Source organism: Camelina sativa, chromosome 9 (genome assembly GCF_030686135.1).
Source record: "Camelina sativa cultivar CO46 ecotype springtype chromosome 9, ASM3068613v1".
Taxonomy (NCBI): Eukaryota; Viridiplantae; Streptophyta; class Magnoliopsida; order Brassicales; family Brassicaceae; genus Camelina; species Camelina sativa.
Window position 1 is genome coordinate 27,741,850 of NC_141888.1, and position 24,037 is coordinate 27,765,886.

Genomic DNA, 24,037 nt, shown 5'->3' on the forward strand with positions numbered 1-24,037 from the left:
AACTTAAAGCCGTTAACCCAAATCGTAAATACATAATAGTGAGACATCCACAATACAAGTAGGAAGATGCAACTATCTTTTATCCTGCAAAATTTTGTTATCAATGGGAAGGTTTAGCATGAGAAAAATCATTAAAACTTATTACAATTGAGATAATCAGCATGGAAATTAGCCGAATTACATAAGTCGCCTAGGCTTGGGAAAACCGTTGCAGGCGACGACATGGTACTACCCATCTAAATTAAATTGAGGACGAACTTGTTGAGAGTTAAACTTGATTTTTAATCAAGGTTAATTAAATCCATGTTTTAGAGTTCTCTCTAGAAATATCAAAATCTCCACTTCCTTAAAAAATATCTAAGTTCTAGAATAATGTATCACTTCCTTAAACATAAAAATCTGGATATTTAATTAGAATTATCTAAATAATTATATTATTATAGTCTAGATATTGTGATAGAATAATCTAGATTAAGGATTAAAATATTCTAGATATTTTGTAATATGGAGGCTATAAATACCTCCTCCTACTCTCATTTGTAACTAAGATGTTGTGAAGTTGTTCCAAGTTAAAATCAAAGTAATAAAAGTTTTATTTTCTAAACTACCCTCTCAAATACTCAAAACACTCAAAACACTTTCTCCATCACTTCAATTTATTTCCAACAGAACTAGCAAAACAATGGACTGCTAGAAAGCCAGAAGCAGACACGGTTCTGTGGAGGGGGAAGAATGATGAGTTTCGCCCACGGTTTTCCACCAGAGATACATGGAACAATATTAGAATCGCTACCTTCTACTGCAGTTCCCTGGAGCAGTGGTGTGTGGTTCACGTCTGCCACCCCGAAATACTCTTTTTTTGTCTGGTTAGCCGTCCAAAACTGTCTTTCCATTGAAGATATGATGCTGTTATGGAATAGGGGAGCTGATGCCACTTGTTTGCTCTGCAATAATGCTATTGAAATGAGAGATCATCTTTTTTTTTCTCTAGTGATTTTTCAACTGGCATTTGGAAAGATCTCCTTTCGCACATCTACACAACACGGTACTCCACAGGTTGGCAAGCAATTATTGACTGTGTCTCTACTCAATGGACAAATCCGGTAGCATGGTTTCTTGCTCGATATATACCACAAATTACAGTCCACACCCTTTGGAAGGAGCAGAATGATCATCGTCATGGGACTTTTCTAAACGCACATGCACAACTTATCAAAAGGATTGACAGACAAATTCGGAACCAACAATTGCTAGCAATCAACCTTGGTGGTGATGTGCCGTATGCTGAAAGACTGCACCTCTGGCTTGCAACAAGATTCTAACCATGTTTTTTTAAACAATCTCCTCTGTTTTTGCTCCTCTTTTAAATAAATGTTGCAAAAGTTATAAAAACGCTAACAAAACAAACATATGACAAAATCTTCAGTCTTGTCATTTTCTTAATTAGTCTACCAACTTTCTCTGAGTTTTGCAATAAACGAAGCTAAAAATTATCTTCATATTTATGGAAAACACACAAAAAGTGCATTTCACCCATTCGGTGTAAAGAACGTCTTGAAGAAAGGAAGTATCCTACTCATTACTTTCTTCTTCTTAAACGTAATTTCATAATAGTGAGACATCATCAATGGAAGGTTAATATACAAGAAAAATCATTAGAACTTGTTACGATCGAGATAACCTTCTTAAATAGATTAGATTTTACCTACAAAGTACTTATATTAACTCAAATATTTGGATCTACAATGAACGCTTTTGATCGACAAAAATTACAGTAAAACCTCTATAAATTAATAAAGTCGGGACCATGAAATTTTATTAATTTATAGAGGTTTTAATTTATTGATAAATTAATAATTATTAAATTATAGAGGAGACTTTCCTAATTTGGTAAAAAATATTAAAAATATGATTTAATCTTTATAACTAATATTTTTATAAAATCAATTACAATGAAAATAACAATTATCATGTTTTGAAGATAGCACTCAAAGATTTTTATATAGTAAAAATATTATAAATAAACTTTAATAAAAATTAATGTATAGATATATACATATATTTACATAATTTTATATAATTATTAATTTATATTATTGATAGGACCATATATTTACAAAGGAGTTTCAAAAAAAATATTATTTTATTATATTATTGAATAGTGTCCAAAATTACACTAGTCCCAACTTGGGACCAGAGAAATTTATTAATTTATAGAGATTATTAATTTACCGAGTATTAACTTATAGAGGTTCTACTGTAAATAGATTACTATTTTTAGGAAATGGGATATATAGAAAAGATGGAACTTTTAGTTTCAAGACAGTTTTTTTTTTTTTTTTTTTTTGTGCACCAAATTCTTCATTCAAACTAAAGAGTTACAAGAGGATAAGCTATCGGACACATCCGAATCGCAGTCTTGAAAAATAAAATACAATAAACCAGCAAGTAACAAAGATAGAGACACAAGCATAACAATGCTTGATAGAGAACCAGGAGCAATGTCAAACACAAAGACCTCAACTGGTAGTGCGGGGGAGTCACCAAACATTGTGACTTTAATACAGATTTTGAGCCGATACAAGTGGCTACAGGTTGAAGGCAACCTCGATGAACACCAGAAGCAGAGCCGGTGATCAAGCATCGTCCAACCAGGACGGAATCTAAACCAACATCAGTGGTACTAGATTGAAGGCTAACTGGACCCGCCGGAGAAGTATCCGATGCAGGCAGAGAGGAGCAGGAGAAGTATCCAATGCTCTGGGAGGTGATGGCGGGAGGAAAGGGGCAGAACAGAATGACACTTTGGTTGGACCAGAGACCCAATAGATCCACTAAGGAGTCAAGAGTAGCAGAGGCCGCGCCAGAAGGCATCTGGTTCTTCAGGCTAGGAGCAGAGGCGGAGGCTGAAATGCTGGAAAAATTGGGAGGAGGCATATCCGGAAAATCACAGAAGTAGCCCAGAAGGAGAGAGGCGGTTGAGAGCTTAGACGGGAGGCGGAAGCCGACGGGTTGGGAGAGGAAGGGTCTCCATAGGCTCATCGAGGAGATCTCAGCCCCAGAAACTGACTGAAGAGCGAGAGCAGAAGGGCAAACCCCGGAGAAGTATCCGAAGAACCCACAACACCAATAGGCGAGCGGAGGTGAAAGGCCACCAGAGGCGAGAGGAGGAGACAACTCACGACGGAAATAACGCCGGAGAAGACACCGCAAGTGCGGTTTAGACGAGATCTTGGAACGAGACGGACTTGGATTTGACGGGAGAACAACGGAGCATCAAGACGAGGACAAGGTCCGACGCCGGCAAGCCGAAGCTATACCGGCGCCGGAGAGCGGAGGCTCTTTCGTAGATCTGAAAATGACGGCTAGGGCGAACGCTACCGAAGAGAGAGGTTTCAAGACAGTTCAACCAAAATAAATACACTTTAACTGATCCGGAGATAAACAAATTTGAAAAAATATCTTCATTCAAGTGATACAAAGGAAATCTATAATACTAAGGGAAACACAAGCTATCCCATATTCAAAATAAACCATCTCTATATACACTATAATAAACCATCATTTCAAAATTGACATCTATATTAAAAACAAGTACAGTAATTCTAAAATTATGTAAATTTAGTAGTATTAAAAGTTAAACCGAGTAAAAAACTCTTACATCCACATTAAGAGGAAAAAACCCTAAGCGACAGCGATGGCGATAATGTTCCCATGGTTTTGATCTCTGATGCGAGTGTTTCATTCGGTTGTGCTTTTGGTTTTTTATGGTTATTACGATGGTATATTGGGGATCTTGGAGTTTCATCTCCGCTTGTTTCTCCTTATGATTGGATTGCAGATCCGATTTTGCATTTGAAGAAACCTTTGGAAACTTGGGATCTCACGGTGTCCTCGATCGTTTATCGATCTTTTTGAGGATTTTCATTTATAGGCTTTCTTCATCATCTATTACGAAAAGGGAAAGCAAATAGTTTTGGCAATATCACAGATCCAGATTGATTGGTTGAATGGGGGTAAGGATCCGTTCTGGTCTGGGCTTTGGGACGATTCTTTGGATCTATACTTTAATGGTATCGAGGTTTGCCCTCCTCTGCGGGATCTGATTGATTGTGATTTGATTGTGTGGTTTGAGACGGAGGATATGCGGATCTCTCTAGTGCAGGTGTATAAACGGATTCTTCCCTCGTTTGAGCAGATTCATCGCACACACTTCTCTCTGGTTTCTTTTGCCTCTTGTCGAGTTCAGTTGTTGCTTCTTTTTGTTCTCCCGTCTTTTTCTTGGCTTTTCATCATGTCTCAGAGCATGGTTCTTAGTCAGAGTTCGGCTACAAAGAGTGTAGTACCAGCGGTTGTGATACGCAAGGTCAAGATTCCTTACTTCGATAATATGGCGTTGATTGAGGGTTATTCCAAGACGGTGATCGGCAGGTGCATGAACCCACGATCGCAGGACATGAAGATGCTTTTGTTCATGTTTCCTCGCATCTGGCATTTAGAGGGCAAGGTTGTTGGTGCTGACTTAGGAATGGGTAAATTCCAGTTTGATTTCGACGATAAAGCGGACATAATTGAGGTGCTGAAAATGGCTCCTTTCCACTTCGATCACTGGATGGTGTCTATGGTTCGATGGAAACCTACTATCGATCCCATGTATCCTTCGTCCTTGATCTTTTGGGTTCGTGTCATGGGGGTCCCCTTTCAGTTCTGGGCTGAACCTACTTTCTAGAGCATTGGTGAGGACATCGGGCGTGTCCAGGAGGTCGATATTGATGGGGGGGGGCGAGTTCAGGTGATGGTTGATGGGTTTAAACCCTTATGCTTTCAGACTGAGGTGGAGTTCTAAAATAGCAAAGAAACCATTGTATCTCTCCGCTATGAGCCTCTGTTTGGTTACTGCTCTCATTGTTTCAGTTTGTGTCATGATAAGGTGCATTGTCCACTGTTGCAAGTGGTTCCTGAGGAGGCAGTTGTGCTCCCTCTACCAGAGGTGGTTGATGTCAGACGCAACCAGAGTTACAAGGGGGCTGTTAAGTCCGATCGGAAGCAAGGGTATGAAAAGGCTGGTCCTTCTCGTAGGGGATATCGAGGGAGGTCCAATGGGGAAGGTTCTCAGGCTGAGGGCAAGCGTCCTTTTGAAGGGAAGCTTGGGAGGAGCTCAAAGCCTCAATCGGAGTCAGTAGTAGGTGAACCTTTGGCAAAGCAACGGCGTTTTCAAACCTATGTGCAATACAATGACCATAGGTTCTCGAGGGCTGCTGCTGCTGCTCAGGAACCAGTCCACCCGCAAGCAGAGGCGGAGGACACAAGGGCATCCACTTCTCGGGGCAAGGATAACCTTTCTGTAGCAGTCGAGGTGGTCCGTAAAGCTTTATTTCAGGACGGTGAGGTGGACGTCTTGGTGCCTGCAGTTGCAGAGTCTGTACAGCAGACCGAGGAAGTGGTTGCGGTTGATGACCCGGTTGCTGCTACCAGGACAGATGGTCTTATGGCCACTTCAGGCGATATGGTACCGGTGCTGCCTGTAGCGGATCCAATGGCTGCTTCTACTGGAGATGACACTACTCAGGGTGCTGATTCTGGATTACCGGATACATGTATTATTATGGGTGTTGCAGGTTTGGCTATGGAGGATGTGGAGGATACTACCATGTCAGGAGGTGTAGCTGCTGATGGTACGGAGGTTTCGGTCGAGGGGGAAGGGGACTCTAGCACGAATGGTATTAGGGATGAGTCCGCTGTGGAGACTCTGGTCCCTCGTGATGATCCCAACTGTAACGCCCCCAAACCGGTCCTAAGCCCCGGACAAGAGCATGAACGGCCCGCGGAATGCTACGTATGGGAACCGCACCCTGGTGGTCCGGTCGAGGGACGGAAGCTGCAGCTTCCCGACCACTCCTCCTGGACGCGACTCCGCCCGCGGCCGAGGTTCGCTTAGGCTTTGCAACCCTCGCGGCCTTGGCGCGTTGTGTTGGCCCAGACAAGGCCAATGTATCAAATGCAACTTGCCATGTTTCCTTGAACACCGATTATATTACTTAATAATTATTACATTGAAAATAGTTTATCAAGCAATACACGCAAATAGTCGGATAATTCATAGAATACGTCTTTGAAAATATAGGGTTTTTACAAAAACACATGAAAACAAGCCCTATCCGGTACCCTAAGTTTGCTCCAGCACTAGACTCCACCTAGACTACCTACGAGACAAAATATTATCATGAGTAATCTAATATTACTCAGTGAGCCTGGGTACCCCAACCTAGATATGCATTCTACTTTTTCCCCAACCCAACTACCCCAACAAACAAGGAAACAAGAAAGCAAATCAATCAAAGCAAACGCAACAGAAACGATAGCGTAAGTAAATAACAAACAAGCAATCAAAGAGGGTTAGTTCAAGCAAGACTCAACTTGGACTCGAAACTTAGACTCTCTACTCTTAAATCAAGCAAGGCAATCAACAAAAATCAAGCAAGAAACACACAACAAGCAACAGCAACAAGAATAGAAATTCAAGCAATCCTAGATTGTTCTACATGCATGCAACCGATCTACCAATTTTTAAGCAAGAATTTATTGCGGTTAAAAAATCTATCAGTTCTTTCTACATGCAATTCCATAGTCCAAATTTTAAGCAAGCCAATATTGCTAAAATAGCTTAAAATTCATCATGAAAATATGCGGTTCAATTCTACTCAATTCTCACATGCATGGTGATTCCTAGCATAATTCTATGTGTTTTAGCATGAATTCTAGCATAAATCCTACCATATTAAGCATGCAACATCTACCTAGTTCTAACATGAACCTAGACTAAATGCAGCAAGCAATAGGTACGCACACGGTCCGTAGGATCCATGCGGTACCCCACACAAAACTACCACAGAACTCACAATGATTTCAGCGGATCGATGTCTTGAGATTCACGGCACCACGGATCAGACAACCTCTCTTCGCGCCTGCTTTGTCTCTGAACATCGTCTTCCTTTGTCTCAAACCGCGTCTGGCCTCGTCTTCGATCATCGTCTCGCCTTGTCTTCGATCAGCATCTCGCCTCTCAACTCCGTCTCTCTCTCTCTCTCGCTCTCTCGATTTAGAAGAGCAAATACTTAGATAATTTTTGAGCTTTCTTTGTGTTTGAGAGGATGTCACACTTGAGAAGTGAACTTCTCCTTTTATAGAGGTTTATGGGCGGTGCACTTCTCCAATGCATGTCGAACACATTGCTTACTTCTCCCCCACTCCTTTGGCGACTTGGTGAGCAAGCTATACAAGATCAAGTGAAACTCCTCTCCTCCTTGCATGTAATGGTATTGGGCGATTTGTGGGGGATGAATCTCCTTTGTCCTCCACTTTTCCACTCCTTGATCATCCATTGGCCAATTCCCAAAGACAAATTGATTATGTCTCCTTTCTTATGATTCAACAACACAATGATTATACTTTTAAGGTTGCATGAAACCTCGTTGGTTGATTCAAGAGAAAAAAAATATTCTCTCCTCCTTGCGCCGCCAACAAACGCCGCAAAATCCGGAACGCTGTCGGCTCCTCGGTGTTGCGTCCATCAATCGTCGGCTGCATCCGGCATTTCTCGGTCAAGCCCGATACGTCCAATGGTTATTCGGTCTCGTCCGTAGTCTCTCGGTAGTACCGCAAATCCTCGGCAGTACCGCAAGTTTCTCAGCACTCTCGGTGCGCCTAAGCTTTCCTCGATGCGTCTCAGTGCTTCTCGGTGCGTCTCGGCACTTCTCGGTAATCCTCGGTGTGTCTCGGTAATCCTCGGTACTTCTCGGTACTTCTTGATATGCCTCGATACTTCTCGATAATCCTCAGTACTTCTCGGTGCGTCTCGGCACTTCTCGGTACTTCTCGGTACTTCTCGGTGCGTCTCGGTACTTCTCGGTAATCCTCGGTGTGTCTCAGTGCGTCCGGTCTGTGTTTGGCCATGTTCGTCCGATGCGTCCGTAACGTCTTTGGCCATCCTCGTCCGTCTGGTTTGTCTCCGTCCAGTTACGTCTGATGTGTCCAAACCGCATTTTGGCCATTTTGTGGTTTTTGGCTCGAACCTCCTTCTTCTTCGGTTTTCTTTTCGACTTAGCCTCTTGACCACCAATCACCGGCCATCTCCCGACTCGTTGATTTTTCGTCGGTCTTCCCTTCAGCAATTCTTATTATTTTTCTATTCTTTTTCTGGCTGAGTCCTTTTCGAGTCTTTTTCTCCAAAATTTTAATTTGGATTTTTAATCTTGGTGAGGGTCATTACACCAACCCTACTGATGTTTCCATGGACACTGATTTACCTTCGGTGGTTGCGGGTGCACCTTCGGGCTTGCTGGACAAATCACGCAAGGGCAAAGGATTAATGGGCCTGAAGGGTGTGGGCTCAAAGAAGCTCAATCTGTATCTATGGGGCACACCAGGCTGGGGAGCCGACTAACCCAAAACCGAAGGAGGCCTGCTTTAAAGAACGGTGGCCAGGCTGGGGAGCCGACTAACCCGAAACCGAAGGAGGAGGATACGGGTGCAACAGGTGGATCCAAGCCACCACTTCCAAAGATTGATAAATGAAGATTTTAAGCTGGAATTTCCAAGGGCTTGGTAACAAAGCCTCTATTGGGTATCTTAGGGATTTATGGGGGAAACATAGGCCAGATTTTCTGTTTCTTTATGAAACTAGACAATCTTTTTCTGTTTTAGAGCCTTTTGTTTGTTAATTTGGTTTTTCAGATTTAAAAGCGGTTGAACCTGTTGGTTGTAGTGGTGGTCTTGCACTATTTTATAATAATAATAATAATAATAATAATAATAATAATGTTTCCATTTTTTATGAGTCCAACAGTATTATTGATGTGGAAATTGTATTTAAGAGACAATTAATTTATATTTCTTTTATCTATGGTGATTCGGTTCCAAAGAAACGGTATTTGGTTTGGGAACGGTTAACAAGGATTGGGTTAAGTCGAGATTCTCCTTGGTTTTTAATTAGGGATTTCAATGAGTTAAAAGGTAATCATGAGAAGCGGGGTGGTGCCTTGCGCCATGCCTCTTCTTTTGTGCCTTTCAACACAATGATCCGACACTACGGATTATTTGAGTTCCCTGCTCTTGGGGATAGTATTTCCTAGAGAGGGTGGAGGGACAAGAAACCAATCCGCTGTCGTTTAGACCGGGCTTTGGCAAATGAGGGATGGCATAACTTGTTCAAGGATTCGTTTACGGAGTATCTACCAATGATTGCGTCGGATCATAAACCCTTGTGGGCTGTTATTGAGGATAACACTCGGCGGGGTCGGAGTGGTTTTCGTTTTAACAGACGCTGGACAAGGAGGGTTTCTTAGGTGTGGTTGCCGCGGGTTGGGAGTCTACGCAAGGGAAAGCATCCACTCCCACCCTGGTGGATAAAATTTCAAAATGTCGCCGAGCCATATCTCGGTGGCGGAAGGAGCAAGTGCCTCACAGGCGGGAGACAATTGAGGACTTAAAGTCCAAACAAGCGGTTGCCCAGGAAAATGATGCTACTTTGGTTGCTGAGCTTGCGGAGCTTACTTGGCGGTTATGGGAAGCGTATCAGGACGAGGAGGTATATTGGTATCAAAAGAGCAGGAGTCGGTGGATGCGGTTTGGTGACCGTAATACCAGTTATTTTCATGCTTAGACGAAGCAACAACGGGTCCGGAATCGCATTGTTGGACTCCATGACCAGCACGGTAATTGGATGATGGAGGAGAGTGATATTCAGAATATTGCAGTCTCCTACTTTCAGGATTTATTTACTTACTCGGACCCATCGGATTTTGTGGAGATGTTGGATGAGATCCAACCATCTATTTCCCCGAGCAAGAGATCAGACACGCACTTTTCATAATGCATCTGGGTAAGGCTCCAGGCCCGGATGGTATGACTGCCCTTTTCTACCAAAAAGCATGGGCCACGATTAAAGCAGATTTGGTACTGGTTGTCAATTCCTTCTTGCATAATGGGGATTTTGATAAACGGTTAAATGTGACAAACATATGTCTCATTCCAAAGGTGGACAAGCCAACGAGGATGACGGAGTTACGGCCTATTAGGCTGTGTAATGTCGGGTATAAATTATTTCTAAGGTTCTATGTCAGCGACTCCGCACTAATTTACCATCTCTAGTCTTAAAGACGCGGTCAGCGTTTGTGGAGGGTCGGTTAATTTTGGATAACATCTTGATTGCTCAAGAAATGTTTCATGGTTTGCGGACTAATCCTTATTGTAAGGGTAAGTTCATGGCCATTAAAACGGATATGCGTAAGGCCTACGACCGGGTGGAGTAGTCTTTTGTTGAGTATTTGCTTCGCCGGTTTGGTTTTTGTGAAAAGTGGATATCCTGGATTATGTTTTGTATCAAGTCGGTTCAATACAAGGGTCCTTATTAATGGTCAGGCATATGGTTCCATTATTCCTCATAGGAGGCTACGTCAAGGGGACCCCTTTTCGCCATATCTTTTCATTCTTTGTATGGAGGTGCTTACTGCACATTTTTGGAAAGCCAAACAGCTGAAACTTCTTACCGGTATGAAGGTTTCGACTGCTAGTCCAACCATTTCCCATCTTTTGTTTGCGGATGATAGTTTTTTTTCTGTCGGGCCACGCGGGAGCAATGCGAGGTGGTTTTAGGTATCCTTAAGAAGTGTGAGCGGGTTTCTGGCCAACAAATCAATTTCCAGAAATCTTCGGTCCAGTTTGGTCATACGGTGGATAATGCTTTGCGTGAGGAGTTTAAAGGGGTGTTGGGGATCACAAATTTGGGTGGAATGGGATCCTATTTAGGGATCCCGGAAAGCCTGGGCGGGGCAAAGACGAAAATTTTTTCGTTTGTTCAAGACAAATTGCAAGCCAGAGCAAGTGGGTGGCCGGCTAGATTGTTATCGAAAGGAGGCAAAGAGATAAAAATTAAATCTGTTGCTACGGCGGTTCCTACTTTTGTCATGTCGTGCTTTTGACTGCCTAAGAAGGTCACGCGGAAGTTGATAAGTGCGATTTCTAATTTTTGGTGGAGCTCCTCTGCAGAATCCAGAGACTTACATTTGGTGGCGTGGGATAAACTATGTAATGGTAAAGATGTAGGGGGTCTGGGTTTTTGCTGCCTAGATGATTTTAACACCGCTCTGTTGGCGAAGCAGCTTTGGCGCTTGATCACAGTACTGGATTCACTTTTTGCACGGGTATTTAAAGGACGTTACTATCGACATTCTGATCCTTTAGATCCAATTAAATCTTACTCGCCGTCTTATGGGTGGCGAAGTATAGTTTATGCTCGCTCTCTGGTTAATAAAGGACTTATTAAACGGGTAGGATCTGGTGTGTCCATCTTTGTATGGTCTGACCCATGGATCCCTGCTCAATCTCCGAGACCAGCACTGAGTACAGGGTTACCTTTTGATCCTCTACTCCGCGTTACAAATCTTATTGACATCAGTTCCAATTCCTGGGATATGGCCCAGCTTACGGCTACGTTTGTACCGGAAAATGTGGCTATAATTTATGCCTTACCATTGCGACAACCGGATAAACTGGATCTATTGGGATGGCATTTTACCAAGTCTAATAAATACTCGGTTAAATCAGGGTACCACATTCTTCGTTCCAGTTCGATGGCTCCTGCCGGGCCAGAGGTTTTTGGACCGACTGTTGTGCCCCTTCATGCCTTTGTGTGGAAAATTCGATGTCCACCAAAAATTTGGAATTTTATGTGGCAAGTGCTTTCGGGTTGTGTGGCGGTTACAACTAATCTACGGAAATATGGTCTGAGTTGTGATGCTACATGTGGGCTCTGTGGAATTGGGGACGAGACGATTAATTATACCCTCTTTGAATGTCCGCCAGCTTGCCAGGTTTGGGCCTTGTCGCAGTTTCCGACGGCCCCAGGTGTTTTTCCCTTGGAATCAATCTTCACAAATATGGATTTTCTTTTTTGGCGGTTCCCAAATATTCAAAATCAGGAAATCTTTCCTTGGATTTTGTGGTATATCTGGAAGGCCTGGAATGATAAACTTTTTAGTAATATGGATTCCAACCCCCTAGCCATCTTGTGGTTAGCGGAGGATGAGGCAAAAGCATGGGTTCTGGCTCAGACAGACGATGTGGTCTTAGCACCGGATACTACCAGTACGGCTGTCCCCTGTGTGAGGGGGAGTTTTGGGGTTCCTAGGTCTTTCTCAAGTTATACTTGTTATATTGATGGTTCCTCGAAAATAGTAGATCTTTTTGCGGGAAGAGGATGGTTTTGCACGTCGCTTTGGGGTGACAATCCCACTATGGGTGCTGCCAACCTTCGCCGCAGTCTTTCTCCTCTTTACACCCAGTTTGAAGCCCTTATCTGGGCTATGTGTTGTATGATTGGGGCGGATAATCAATCTGTCGTCTTCCTCACCGACTGTTCTGATTTAGTGAAGATGGTGTCTTCGCCTTTCGAGTGGCCAGCCTTTACACCTTACTTGGAGGACATCCAGGCGGATAGAGAGGAGTTTGTTTCCTTTGCCCTAGTCTATGTCCCTCGCTCTCAGAATGGTAAAGCGGATAGTTTAGCGCGACGTGTTCGCACAGTTCCGCACCTAGTTACCTATGTAAACAATGTTCCTTCGCATTGGCTTGTTTGGGTCTATCCTGTATACTGTTAAAAGTTAAACTGTAAATAAGAAATATAAAACCTAACCCTATATCCTAATCGTAAATAAGTAATAGTGATACATCAGAAATGCAAGTAGGAATCACAAATATCAATTATCCTGCAGAATTTGGTCATTAAGGTTATTATATATACAAGAAAACATTAAGTCTTTGCTAAAATTGCTACAGCTTTTTTGAATAGATTATAACTTACCTACACAATTTGTATATCTTATACATATCCAAATATTTGGATAGGCGATGAAGATGTTTTATCTACCAAAATTAAATAGATTGTTATTTTAGGAATGGATATATATAATGGATAAGAGTTTTTTTTTTTTTTTCATGATGGTTCAACCCAAATAAATACGCCATAATTTTCAAAGTTGACATCTATAAAAAAACGTGTAAATGTGAAGTGACTTTAGTGCAGTGGCAGGGGGTAATCTATTTGTAGAAGGCACCATCACACCCGGGATCGAGTCCCGGTTCCTATGAATGTAGGAATTTGGCTAATGGACCGGCCAGTTGTGACCCAATGGTTGACAAAAAAAAAAAAACCGTGTAAATTTAAATCTGTGAAATTTAATCCCTAATACAAAACTGAACGCCGCTAACCCAAATCGTAAATACGTAATAGTGAGACGACATCCAAAATACAAGTAGGAAGACGTAACTTCTAGGATTCAAGAAAGAGAATTAACACAACCTCAAAAGAACTCTCTTTATTATTTTAGGAAAAATACCTCAAAAACCTAAAGCTCACAAACTCTCACATCTTGAATGATAGGAAGTCATAACCCGACATCTCTATTTATAACGAACTTCATAACCTCACTTTCCTAATCTCTCTAGGAAGACAATTTTCTTATTTCTCACAACTTTCTAAACTTCCAATTCTAATCTCTTTAGGCTTGCTTATGCGTCAAGCTTACTCCAACATTCTCCTCCTTAAGCTTGTAATGCTTCTCCACTACTTCGTCCTCTCCCTCTCCCTCTGTAGAAGCGACCTCCTCGTCCTCTGTTCCAAAAATCGCTTTTATACTCGCGACTGTAGTTATGTGTCTCCATTTTTGCATACATGAGTTTAGATTGACCCTCTTGCACATCACCGACTTCACTGATTCTCTCTTCGTAGGCCTTGAGACGTCCGATGATGTCTCCAAACATAGTGGTATTAAGGTCCAACACATGTTCTAAAGATGCCACTATGTGGATGAACTTCTTGGGAGGAAGACAGTTAAGAAATTTCTTAACCATCTTGGCTTCTTCAATCACTACACCAAGAGAAGCGGACTTTGGGGCTATCTCGGACATCTTTCCTGCAAACTCATCAATTTTCTCTGTATCTTGCATCTTAAGTCTCTCGAAATTGGCCATAAGTGTTTGTAGACGTGCTTCTTTAACATGTTCTTCCCCAACATGTCTCGATTTAATGGCGCCCCAAATCTTTCTCACCGTATCCAGATCACCAATTTGCAGAACTAGAGCCTCGGGTATGGACTGAAACAGTAGAGCCATAGCCATGTTATTCTTTTCATTGTCGGCTGCTGCTGTTTCAGGTTCAATTGCCTCCCAAACCTTGTGAACCTTTAAGGCGATCTTCATAAAATGACTATGAGCCATGTCTATACTTTTTAGAATAATTCATAAAATGACTATGAGCCATGTCTATATGTTTCCTATGCAACATAAAATTACGTTGTCTCCTCCCGTGTCCACCAAACACAAGGGACCCATTTGTCTGCCACAAAATGATTACCTAGTTTGAATTTTGAAAGTTATCTACTCTCACACATTTGTCATTTAGTATTCTAATAGTTTCCCCATAAAGGATTGTACATTTCACTCGCAACCCAAAAGTCACACAGTGGTTTTTAGGGTTTCACAACATCAAAAAATAAAGAAACTAAATATTTACAACTGCCGGTTCTCTCCAACCCTAAAAAACCACTGTGTTTTACTTGGCTCAGCTTTTTGGGCGGCCGTTCCCGACATCCTTACTCACAGCAGTCGCCGATTATAGAGAGGTTCGTTTTCATATTAACTGGTGATTCCATTTGATTCGTCTCTATTTCGTGATCAACTGATTTTCTGTTGTTATTTTCTCTATTTAGATGGCGAATCTGGGCTTGCCAGAACGAATGTTTGCTAAAGGATCCGAACCCATCGGTGAGAGGGTACACTCGTACAGCGAGCTCTCTATCATAGACGATCTCGCCTCAATCTTGGTCCCATCTGAACTCGAGATCATAAAATCCTCTCAGTTTGGGAAAATTTTTGAGGTACCGGAGAGCGCGGCTTATTCTGGAAAACTCATTCATTTTCTATTGACGAGACAACTCCTGGTGAAGAAAGACTACGAAATATGGGTTATTTATGGTGGGTTCCCGATTCGGTTCTCAATTGTGGAATTTACAGCTGTCACCAGTTTAAGATGCGAGAAGCTTCCTACGGAAAAGAGAAGAAGGGCAAACTGAAAGTAGTCGCCGGTAAATATTGGTATAAATACTTTGACCGGGCCGATGTATCTGCCGACTGGCTAGTCAGCAGATTAAAGAGGCACCTCGTCCCTGAGAGGGATAATCCGATCCGTTACGCCGTACTTGCTCTGCTCGATGGGGTCCTTTGCCCTACTTCTGCGAAAAGCAAAATCTCGCCAGTACACGTTGACCTGTCTGAGAATTTGGAAGAGTTTCTGAATTATCCTTGGGGGACAGAGGCTTTCAAACTAACGATGCGTTCTATAAAGGCGAGGGGGCCACGTAAATTAAAGAAGAAATCAACAATCGTACAAGGATTTCCTTTAGCGCTGCAACTGGTACTTCTTCAAGCCGTTCCACAGATCAAGGTGCAGTTTTTGGGCCCTAACGATGATGGTGATTCTGATATGGAAGAAACACAAGTGATTGAGCGCCTCTGGACATTGAAGCTGGATGTTGTTTGGAAAGTCGATGGTAAAGCAGCGGTAAGATCTCGATTTCCAAACCATTTAGTATACCTTTAACTATTAAATCACACGAAGTCCTTCCGTCAATTGAATAATCCGTTTACGTTCTTTTGTAGAATCCCACTTTATTTCAGTAAATAACATGTTGTCAGAAGAATGTGTGATTGTTTTTAATTTTGTTGCATGATGTCCGCGTGCACACTATGTTGTAAGTCATGTCGTATGTTTTTGCACTCATCTTTGCTTGAATGTTCGATAAATCCATGTGTTATATTAAAAAGATATGTGATTTCCGATAAAAACACAGGGTAAACGTGCATCTGCGCTATTTCGCTAACAGTTTTATGCTGTTAGACATAGTACCCATAGTAACGATGGCGATTTGCAATGATAGATGATTGGTGCTTAATATTTTCTATGATTGCCATCTGACATGTTTCTTTTTGTCCGTGTAGTGTACAGTTAACTCTCTGCTTGGACCCAAATTAGGTGATGCCATTGACGACAAGCCAGACGAAGGGGTTGATAGACTATTGGAGATGATCAACGACAACTGCAACTTTATGGATACAATGTTTGCGGGTGGTAAGAACAGTGATGACATCGGGGTTGATAAGAATGAAAATAGCAACCTTTGTAGCATAGACACAACAGTTTGCAAAGGTGTAGAACCAGGCATACCATCTGAGCAGAGACCAGGCTCAAATGGGAAGCGGAAGGCAAATGATCACCTATCGGAGGGGCTGAAAGAATATGTGGAAACGAAGGTTAAACGGTCTGAGAAACGTGTCATGAAAGCCATAGCAGACTCAGAGGTTAGGATATCGGATATGATAACACAGGCCATCCAGAAAATGACATCCGGGTCTTTTGGCTAGAAAGTAGACAAATCAGACAAGGGAGCCTCGGCTTCTGATCCAGTTTGAGTGCCTCAAACTTCTTCTTCCCCGGTCGGAACTGTGCCAACAGTCTCTTCCAATGTGGAAAACGGTCGGCCTCTCACAGGAAACGTTGGGAATTGTAGCAGTTCTAATCATCACGTAAACATTCAGGGACCACCTTTGGTATGTCCACTTTGAACATTTGTTTTTCAAAGACGTCTACCTGCGTTAGTATGTTTAATACATAAATCTCCTTACTTTGCATCTTACTTTATATCCATCCAAAAGAGTCCCTAGCCGAAACGGCAATGGATCTCCAAGCAAAAGCGTCGCATAGTTGTTTGGTATGCCCAAGATACTTAGTTGGTTCTGGGTACTATCTAACCGTTTCCGTTTTTAATATTTTCTTTGCATTGTAGAAGAAGAGGACAACATATGATATATTTGGACAAGACAGAATTAGCGCAGAAGTTGTGAAACCATATTGCCATGTTATCTCTGAGGTAACCATGTCTGCCACAAATATATATCTGTTTATCCCATGCCCATTTAGAGTATATTCTTTGTAGTGGTTTAGCTTCGATTTTTTTTAAAACATGTTTTAACATCTTACGGCATTTGGTTTCATTTCATCTCATGTGTTTTTGTTGATAAACGTCAATATTTCTTACGCTTATCTGTTGGAAAATGCTTGTACTGCCACCGTGTAACACTTCATTTGTTTCTAGTTAGCAAACTCAATGCACGCATGTTTACTTTACTCATAGGGTTCTACAGAAGAAACTTGACATGTGGTTGCTGATATAGACGGAGTTCCTGATGCAGACGAAACGGACCATGTATTAGCATCTACCAAGGCATCCGAGATTGACCCTTTGCCTCCAACCAAAGTTTCACAACATGGCAACCCACATGTATGAAATGTTGTTGCTATCCCCTCACTGGTATGTTACATGTGTTGGTTTTTTTTTTTTTTTTAAATTGGACGGGTTCATGGTTTAGGGTTAAGTATTTTTTATTTCATATCCCATGGCTTTTATTCATGTACAGCTAATATTGCATGCGTTCATTTGTAGGCTAAATCTTCGAATGCCTCAGTGTCAACCGCAATTGTGCCCAGTCAAATCTCCGACTATGACTTGTTGCAATTAGAGAAGATTGTATGCCATCACATCTACAACCAAGTTAGTAATATTTGGCTACAATAACATATGTCTAATGTGTTCGAACTGAACTCATGTTCCTTGTTGTTTTAGTGATGTTTACTTTGGTGGCGGTCGGGTATTTCCGGTGAAATTTGTTGTAGATATTGTTGAGATGCGTGAAGACATTTCTACAGAGGTTACCTAGCCAAAGTTGTTACTGTTCAATATAGCTATGCTTCTATATTTAGTAACCCATTACTGTTTTTCTTGCAGATTATGGACACTTTCATGCATAGCATCAGGGACAATTGGGCGTCAGGATGGTGTGCAACGGTTGAACAAAATGTTGCGTTCTGTGATTCTGAATTCGTCTCCGCGTTGATGAAGCATTACCCAAAATTCTGTAAGGCGACGGAGAAAGGAATGTATGCGTTTGATGCAGCTACTCTTGCTCTATGTCCCTGTGGGGTGGACTGGTTATACATGCCTTATAGTTTGGACAAACAACAATGGGTTGGTCTGTGTGTTAGAATGGCTGACTGACACATGTATGTTCTTGACTGCTTTGTGTCTTTTTTGGCGGGAGTCGAAGATAAAAACATGCCTTCTCCCATTGGCTGAGATGATCCCATACCTACTCTGGCTTGCGTCCTCTCAGGTTGGAAAGAAGAACGTCAATTTCGCACCTTTGGCTATTCAGCGATATAAGGATATCCCACAGGCTTGTCTGCGTCGGCATTCTGGTGTCATGACAGCTCACCTGATTGAACTGCATGCGGCAGCTGGCAATGATGGCTGCAGGGAAGTGAAGGTGTGTGATGTTTTTGCGGCTGCGAAAAAACTTTTCATTGACGCCTACAAGCATGCGAACGGGCCGGCCTGATTTATACCTCCACAACTTTTTTCCTTCTTCTTTGATTGGCCTGTAAAATGGTAGACACGATTTTTTACCGGTCCGATGAAACTATATCTGTCTATATGCGTTAAGCAATTCAGTACTACTGCGAACATGGGGGTTGTTTTTAAACAATGTTATTTTATTTTCTCACAACGTTAGTATCGCAAACACATGCTTTAAACAAAAGTTTCATGTAAACATAAGTTTGATTTTCCAAAACTCATTTGTTAATTCAAAGTCTGCCTTGGTAATTGTAGAAGTTATACGCATTCATTTAAAAATTGAAAGTAGTTCACTCATAATATATTAGACAACATGTTTATACGGTTTTGATTTTTTTGCTTCATAGGCTGTTTTCGTTTTAAAACATGCGTAGGATATAAAACATAAAGAGTTAGCAACGGCGGCAAAACTCTTTGGTGCACCAGAAAATGTAGCATTCCTCACAGCGGTCGTAGATATTGTGGAATTCTGAACATTCTGGTACAGCACAGTTCCATGTTAGGGTGTACGTGGTTCACTGTCTGACCTTCATTCTTTCCAGTGTTGCAAATACTGTTCCCCCATTCCCAGAACAGTTGCCCAGGGCATGCCTATCAATTGCTCCGTGAAGAACTCTCCTACGTCTGTCTCCTCACCACACGCAGCCAACATCGCCATGACGAAAACAGCCTCATCGACTCTGTTCACCGCCTTGAACATGTGTTTTTTTGCTAAAGTCAGATATTTCTCCCAGCAAGCTAAACGTAATCCTTCCAGGTAGTCTGCCTCCGGTATTTCGTCTGCCAACGCTCTCTCGAACTGCTTCCTGAACATGCCATGTTTAGTCATCTGTGAAGGATGTTCTAAAAACTGCCGCATTATCCCTCCCCACACGTTTTCTCCCATTTTTGTGGTTGTGGTAGTGTCTCCTCAAATATGAATTTATAGTAGTTTAATGCAAACCCCTTCATTTATGTTAAAAGTGGGTAGGAAGTTGGTCAGTGGCACTTCTTCAATAAATACTCACCAAATTTCAAAGAAGATAAGTGAATAACTCCAAGCATAGGTTTTTGGATGAACCTCATCTAGCATCCTATTTAAGGCAGTAATAGTGATCGTTTTCAGATATATATATTAAACACTCGTGTTTTCATTAAATAGCATGGGTTATACATAAAATAAGGGAGATAGGTGCAATATTATACATACTGAAACAACAAAAAACTGAAGATAAGAAACGCGCCACTGGCTGCTTGTGGTAGGTTCTTCAACACATTCAGACTCCTGTACCCCCATTTGCAACCATAAAGTACAGTACCTCCATGCGTATATGTACAAGATAGTAAGAACCCTCCACTTAATTCTTCCATACGTTGATGGACTTCCCCTACTGAGTAGAACCCATTGCTAAGACACGAGAACCCCCACTTCATTGCAACCTAATGCGAAGTGATTATTAGTAATGTTGAGGTGGTTCTCATGCATGATGTATAAGAAACATGTTTTTTTTTTTACCTTCATATAGGCACAGTGCATGTAGAACGAATATGCCCCACACCATTACACCATGAACACCTAGTCTCGTTCCTCCGCCTCCCCTGAAAATGATAATTAATACTTAGCTCTATTTGAATGTACTAAACGCGGCCTACGCCAAAAAAAAACAAATGTGTAATTCCGGTATCGCATTACCTTGAACTCTCCACGTGATGCTATGCGTTTTTTCTTTGGTCTTCCTGGTAGCCTACGCATGAATGGGGGCTGCAAATCTAGAGATGCAATCGAGGCTGGTAGTGTATACGCGTTGGAAACATCTGGAACATGCTTGATGGACGACTTGTAGGATTGCCTCCAATTGTCTACCGAGTACTCCGGCGCCATGATGGACTGCAGTGTTATGCCTTCTGTCACTGCTATAGATATGGCATGTGGGCAAGGGTAACGTAGCATGTCGAACGCTCTACACGTGCAGGACCTTTTCCCTAGGTTAACATGGTAATTTCCACCACTGTTTGACTAGACTTGGTTATCGAACTTGTCAACATTCTTGACCGAGAAGCTTACAGATTTTTCGAAGTTCTGATGAGTTACTTCACGCATCTTTGGTGGTAGTGTTGACATCTCTTTCTTTGATGCTTCACGACGCATTGCAAACCAGCTCATAAGGGTCGTCCAAATAAATTCCACTAGTGGGATTACCGGTAGCTCCCGTGCCTCCTTGAGAACCGAGTTAAGTGATTCAGCTACGTTGCTTGTCACAACATTGTATCTGTTGCCAAGAAAGTAAGCACGTGTCCAGTGGTTGAACCCGATGGTTTCAAGGTAAGCCCCACATGCTGGATCAAGCTTGATGACTTCGTTGAAGTACGTATGGAAGTCGAAAATATGGTATGCTCTTGCCGCCCTTTACACGTGAAACGCCAGAAATTTCTTCTTAAAACTTGATGTGATGTTGCATTGTAGGTGAACAATACATGCACCATGATGTGACCTGAGATAAACCTGTATGATCAACACGTGGTGAATACGATTAGGTTACGTTTAAAACATGTACGCCGTTGTAAGGCACGACATGGTTGTTAATAATATACTAATACCAATACGCTTTTGTAACAGAATAACAAGACACTATTTAATGTAACATGTCATTTTACTTTTTTACATAAGTTCTTTAACATTATAACAAGGCACTATGTAATGTAACATGACAATTTACTTGCATACATTATTCCTGTATTCTATGTCATTGCAGCCATCGTATATTATGCTGATGGTCATGTAACTTGTACGCTAACATGTTTAGTACTATTTTCTATTGTAAAATCAAAAATAATAGAGCTATTGGTTGAGCAATACTTAAGAAACGTACCCTTCGCAAGCCTGTGTAAATTGAAGAATGTCTGTCAGAGACGAAAGTCAGTTTCTCCGAATCTGGTATGGCAGAGATCAAAACACGAAAGAACCATGACCAAGAAGTGTCGTTCTCGCTATCAACTATGGCAAATGCTTGTGGGAATATTTGAAAGTTCGCATCTTGACAGCTCGCCGTTAACAGGCAGCCACCATACTTCCCCTTCAAGTGTGTCCCGTCGATAACGATCCGCAATCCCTCTAGCGATGCAGCAAATGCTAAGAACATGTAATTGAACCTATACTGCCCGACAGCATCGATCTCTGTTTTTAGTTTAATGACAAAGCTAGGATTTGCCTGCTGTAAAACATGTATGAAAGCCGGCAGGAGGGAGTAACTATTAGCAGCTGATCCTTGTGCGCCCTCCATGGCCACTTCTCTTGATTTCCACGCCTTCCAATATGAGATCCTTACAGAGTGATCTGCTAGCAAGAGGCACTGGAGGTCGACTGCCCGGGGACCGCGTGTGTTTCCCTCAAATTTTGACTGCATGATGCTACCGATCACCCGCGTGGTTGCTTGTCTATGGTAATTGCTGCGCTCTTCGATGGTGCACGTGTGTGTCAGCGTAACACTCCTGATTTGGTAGTTGTCATAGTCTTCTAGTTTGATTATGTAGACACGCCATGGGCAAGTTGGTGAAATGCATTTCAGCGTGAGAAGTTTTTTGCATGACCGATCCCTTCGAAAATGAAAACGCCGGTTTAGTGCGTGAACTGCTAATTTGACGTTGCAATCTTGTTTATTTTTGAAAACCCACCCAACGAATAGTTCGTCCCCTTTGTACAATACATCATGCACAGCTAGTTCCATCCCTAGTCGATCTGTTCATATATCACACAAATACTCTTAGCATGTTACATTTGTTAAATATGAGACTCTGTTATAACTAAGATAGCATGTGTTTTTACTATATATCATGTATTAAATATCATTACCTTCTTCTCGTTGCTCATCTAGGGTTGGTTGTGCATCTCGATTGAATGATGCGAAGTTGAGACACATATCTTCAAGCGCCGCCTGAAGGGGGACCCTGAGGTCCAGTTCATGGTTTAATGGTTCAGCCATATAGTTTGCCGACGGTCCAAAGAAAATACACTCCTTTACTGGTACAACTCCATCACTTGCATCAATTTCAAAGTCTGGCTCGGTAGCATCTCCTAAGTTAATTGTTTGGCTACCAAGGTGAGCCAGGAAATCCACTTCAACCGGGCTGACATCTACACTATGTCATGTATTAGACAAAAACACACATTAGTATCATGTACGTGTATTACTATGATATGGTGTATACGCGTTTGTAGACGTACCTCTGGTGTTGATACAGTGTCGGAATCTTCTTCGTCGAAAAATAGTTGGCGGCATGCGTCACTGCGTTGTCCATCATATTTGTTCATAGAAGACGAATCACCATTGCTTTCATTAGTTTTTTTTGTTGCCATCATCCAACATAGAATGGCTTCTTCATCGAGTAGTTTTTCCGCAAGACTGGAGTCGTAACTCGGGAGTGGAGGGAGACCATCAAATGCCATTGGCAGTTTTCCTTTGTCCCGCTTGTCATGGGCTGCCGATGTGCTACCAACATCAGTATCCATCATTCCTTTACATAGCCTAAAGTTGTCGGGGTTGTTGCGCAACTCAGCGCTCGCCGCTGCGCTGTTGCCATCTTACGCTGTTTATAACACCCTAAAACCCCCAAATTAAGAAATCGATTCTCAATTCTCTCAATTCACAAACCCTAATCGAGACGAAACATGATAATTAACCCCGTTTAATTTTTCCGTTTGACCACTTAATGTTGTGCCTCAAAAGGCTAGGTCAACAAGAGTTTGCGATTTATTTGGAAATCAACAAATAATTGGTGTTTTTTTCCTCCAAAAGCAGAGTTTGGGATTTAAATCAACGAAAATGTAGACTTGGGGATTTTAATGACATTTTTCCCATAATTCAAACTTGGAAGGGGAAAGAATGAAAAATGAAAACTATTACTTAAAAGATTCTTTCTCTTTTGTAATTCAAATTTCTCCATTTGTTTATCACCACATGTCATGATTTTCATATAATCTTATCTTTTAAGTATTTTTTTGCATATATGTCCATAATTTTTCCCCTTTTTTTAGCTGTTACTATATATATATGTTGACCTTATATTATTTAAAATTTAAAAAAATATATTTTACTCAATTTCTGTAGATAATAAAGCGGAAGTGTTTTTTTTGTTCCAATAGATAATACTTAAGAGTTATTAAGAGTTCATGAGAAAAAAGACTATGAAGTTCAGTTTCTATTCAATTTGTAACAAGAAAAATGGTAAGAAAAAGACTTGTTTCTCACAGCCAATATAATTTCTTTTAAAATTTTTGGGCTGTGACTTCATTTTTTAAAACTACCGACTCTAAAGCACCATCCAATCACAACATCAAACAATCTACTACTTAATATTGGTTTCAAGGTTAAGATAATAGTAATCCCATTTGAGTGATATACTTAGGATAGAGACATTTCCGCGATATTCCTAAAGCTTGGTGCCGGGACAGCATCTAGGAGTAGTAGATTGGATTGCTGAGGTCTGGTCTGTTGTTACAGCGCCTAAGATTAAGCTTTTCCTCTTGAAGGCTCTTC

The 24,037-nt window shown here is 41.6% G+C and overlaps 3 protein-coding genes across 3 annotated transcripts; 2 read left to right on the plus strand and 1 right to left on the minus strand.

Annotated features, from left to right (window-relative positions):
- The first annotated feature begins 9,870 nt into the window (after nucleotides 1-9,870).
- Nucleotides 9,871-12,656, plus strand: LOC147938873 (uncharacterized). The gene is made up of 4 exons (XM_087465789.1): nucleotides 9,871-10,091; nucleotides 10,386-10,500; nucleotides 10,608-10,881; nucleotides 11,047-12,656. The coding sequence occupies exons 1-4, from the start codon at nucleotides 9,871-9,873 to the stop codon at nucleotides 12,654-12,656; spliced, it is 2,220 nt and encodes a 739-aa protein (XP_087321915.1).
- Nucleotides 12,657-14,765: 2,109 nt separating this feature from the next.
- Nucleotides 14,766-16,476, plus strand: LOC147938874 (uncharacterized). The gene is made up of 3 exons (XM_087465790.1): nucleotides 14,766-14,996; nucleotides 15,080-15,616; nucleotides 16,054-16,476. Exons 1-3 carry the CDS (start codon nucleotides 14,766-14,768, stop codon nucleotides 16,474-16,476), a joined length of 1,191 nt encoding a protein of 396 aa, XP_087321916.1.
- Nucleotides 16,477-20,021: 3,545 nt separating this feature from the next.
- Nucleotides 20,022-20,454, minus strand: LOC147938875 (uncharacterized). Its single transcript, XM_087465792.1, has 2 exons — nucleotides 20,197-20,454; nucleotides 20,022-20,102 (listed from the first exon to the last, which is right to left on the minus strand). The coding sequence occupies exons 1-2, from the start codon at nucleotides 20,452-20,454 to the stop codon at nucleotides 20,022-20,024; spliced, it is 339 nt and encodes a 112-aa protein (XP_087321918.1).
- Between the last annotated feature and the right edge of the window lie 3,583 nt (nucleotides 20,455-24,037).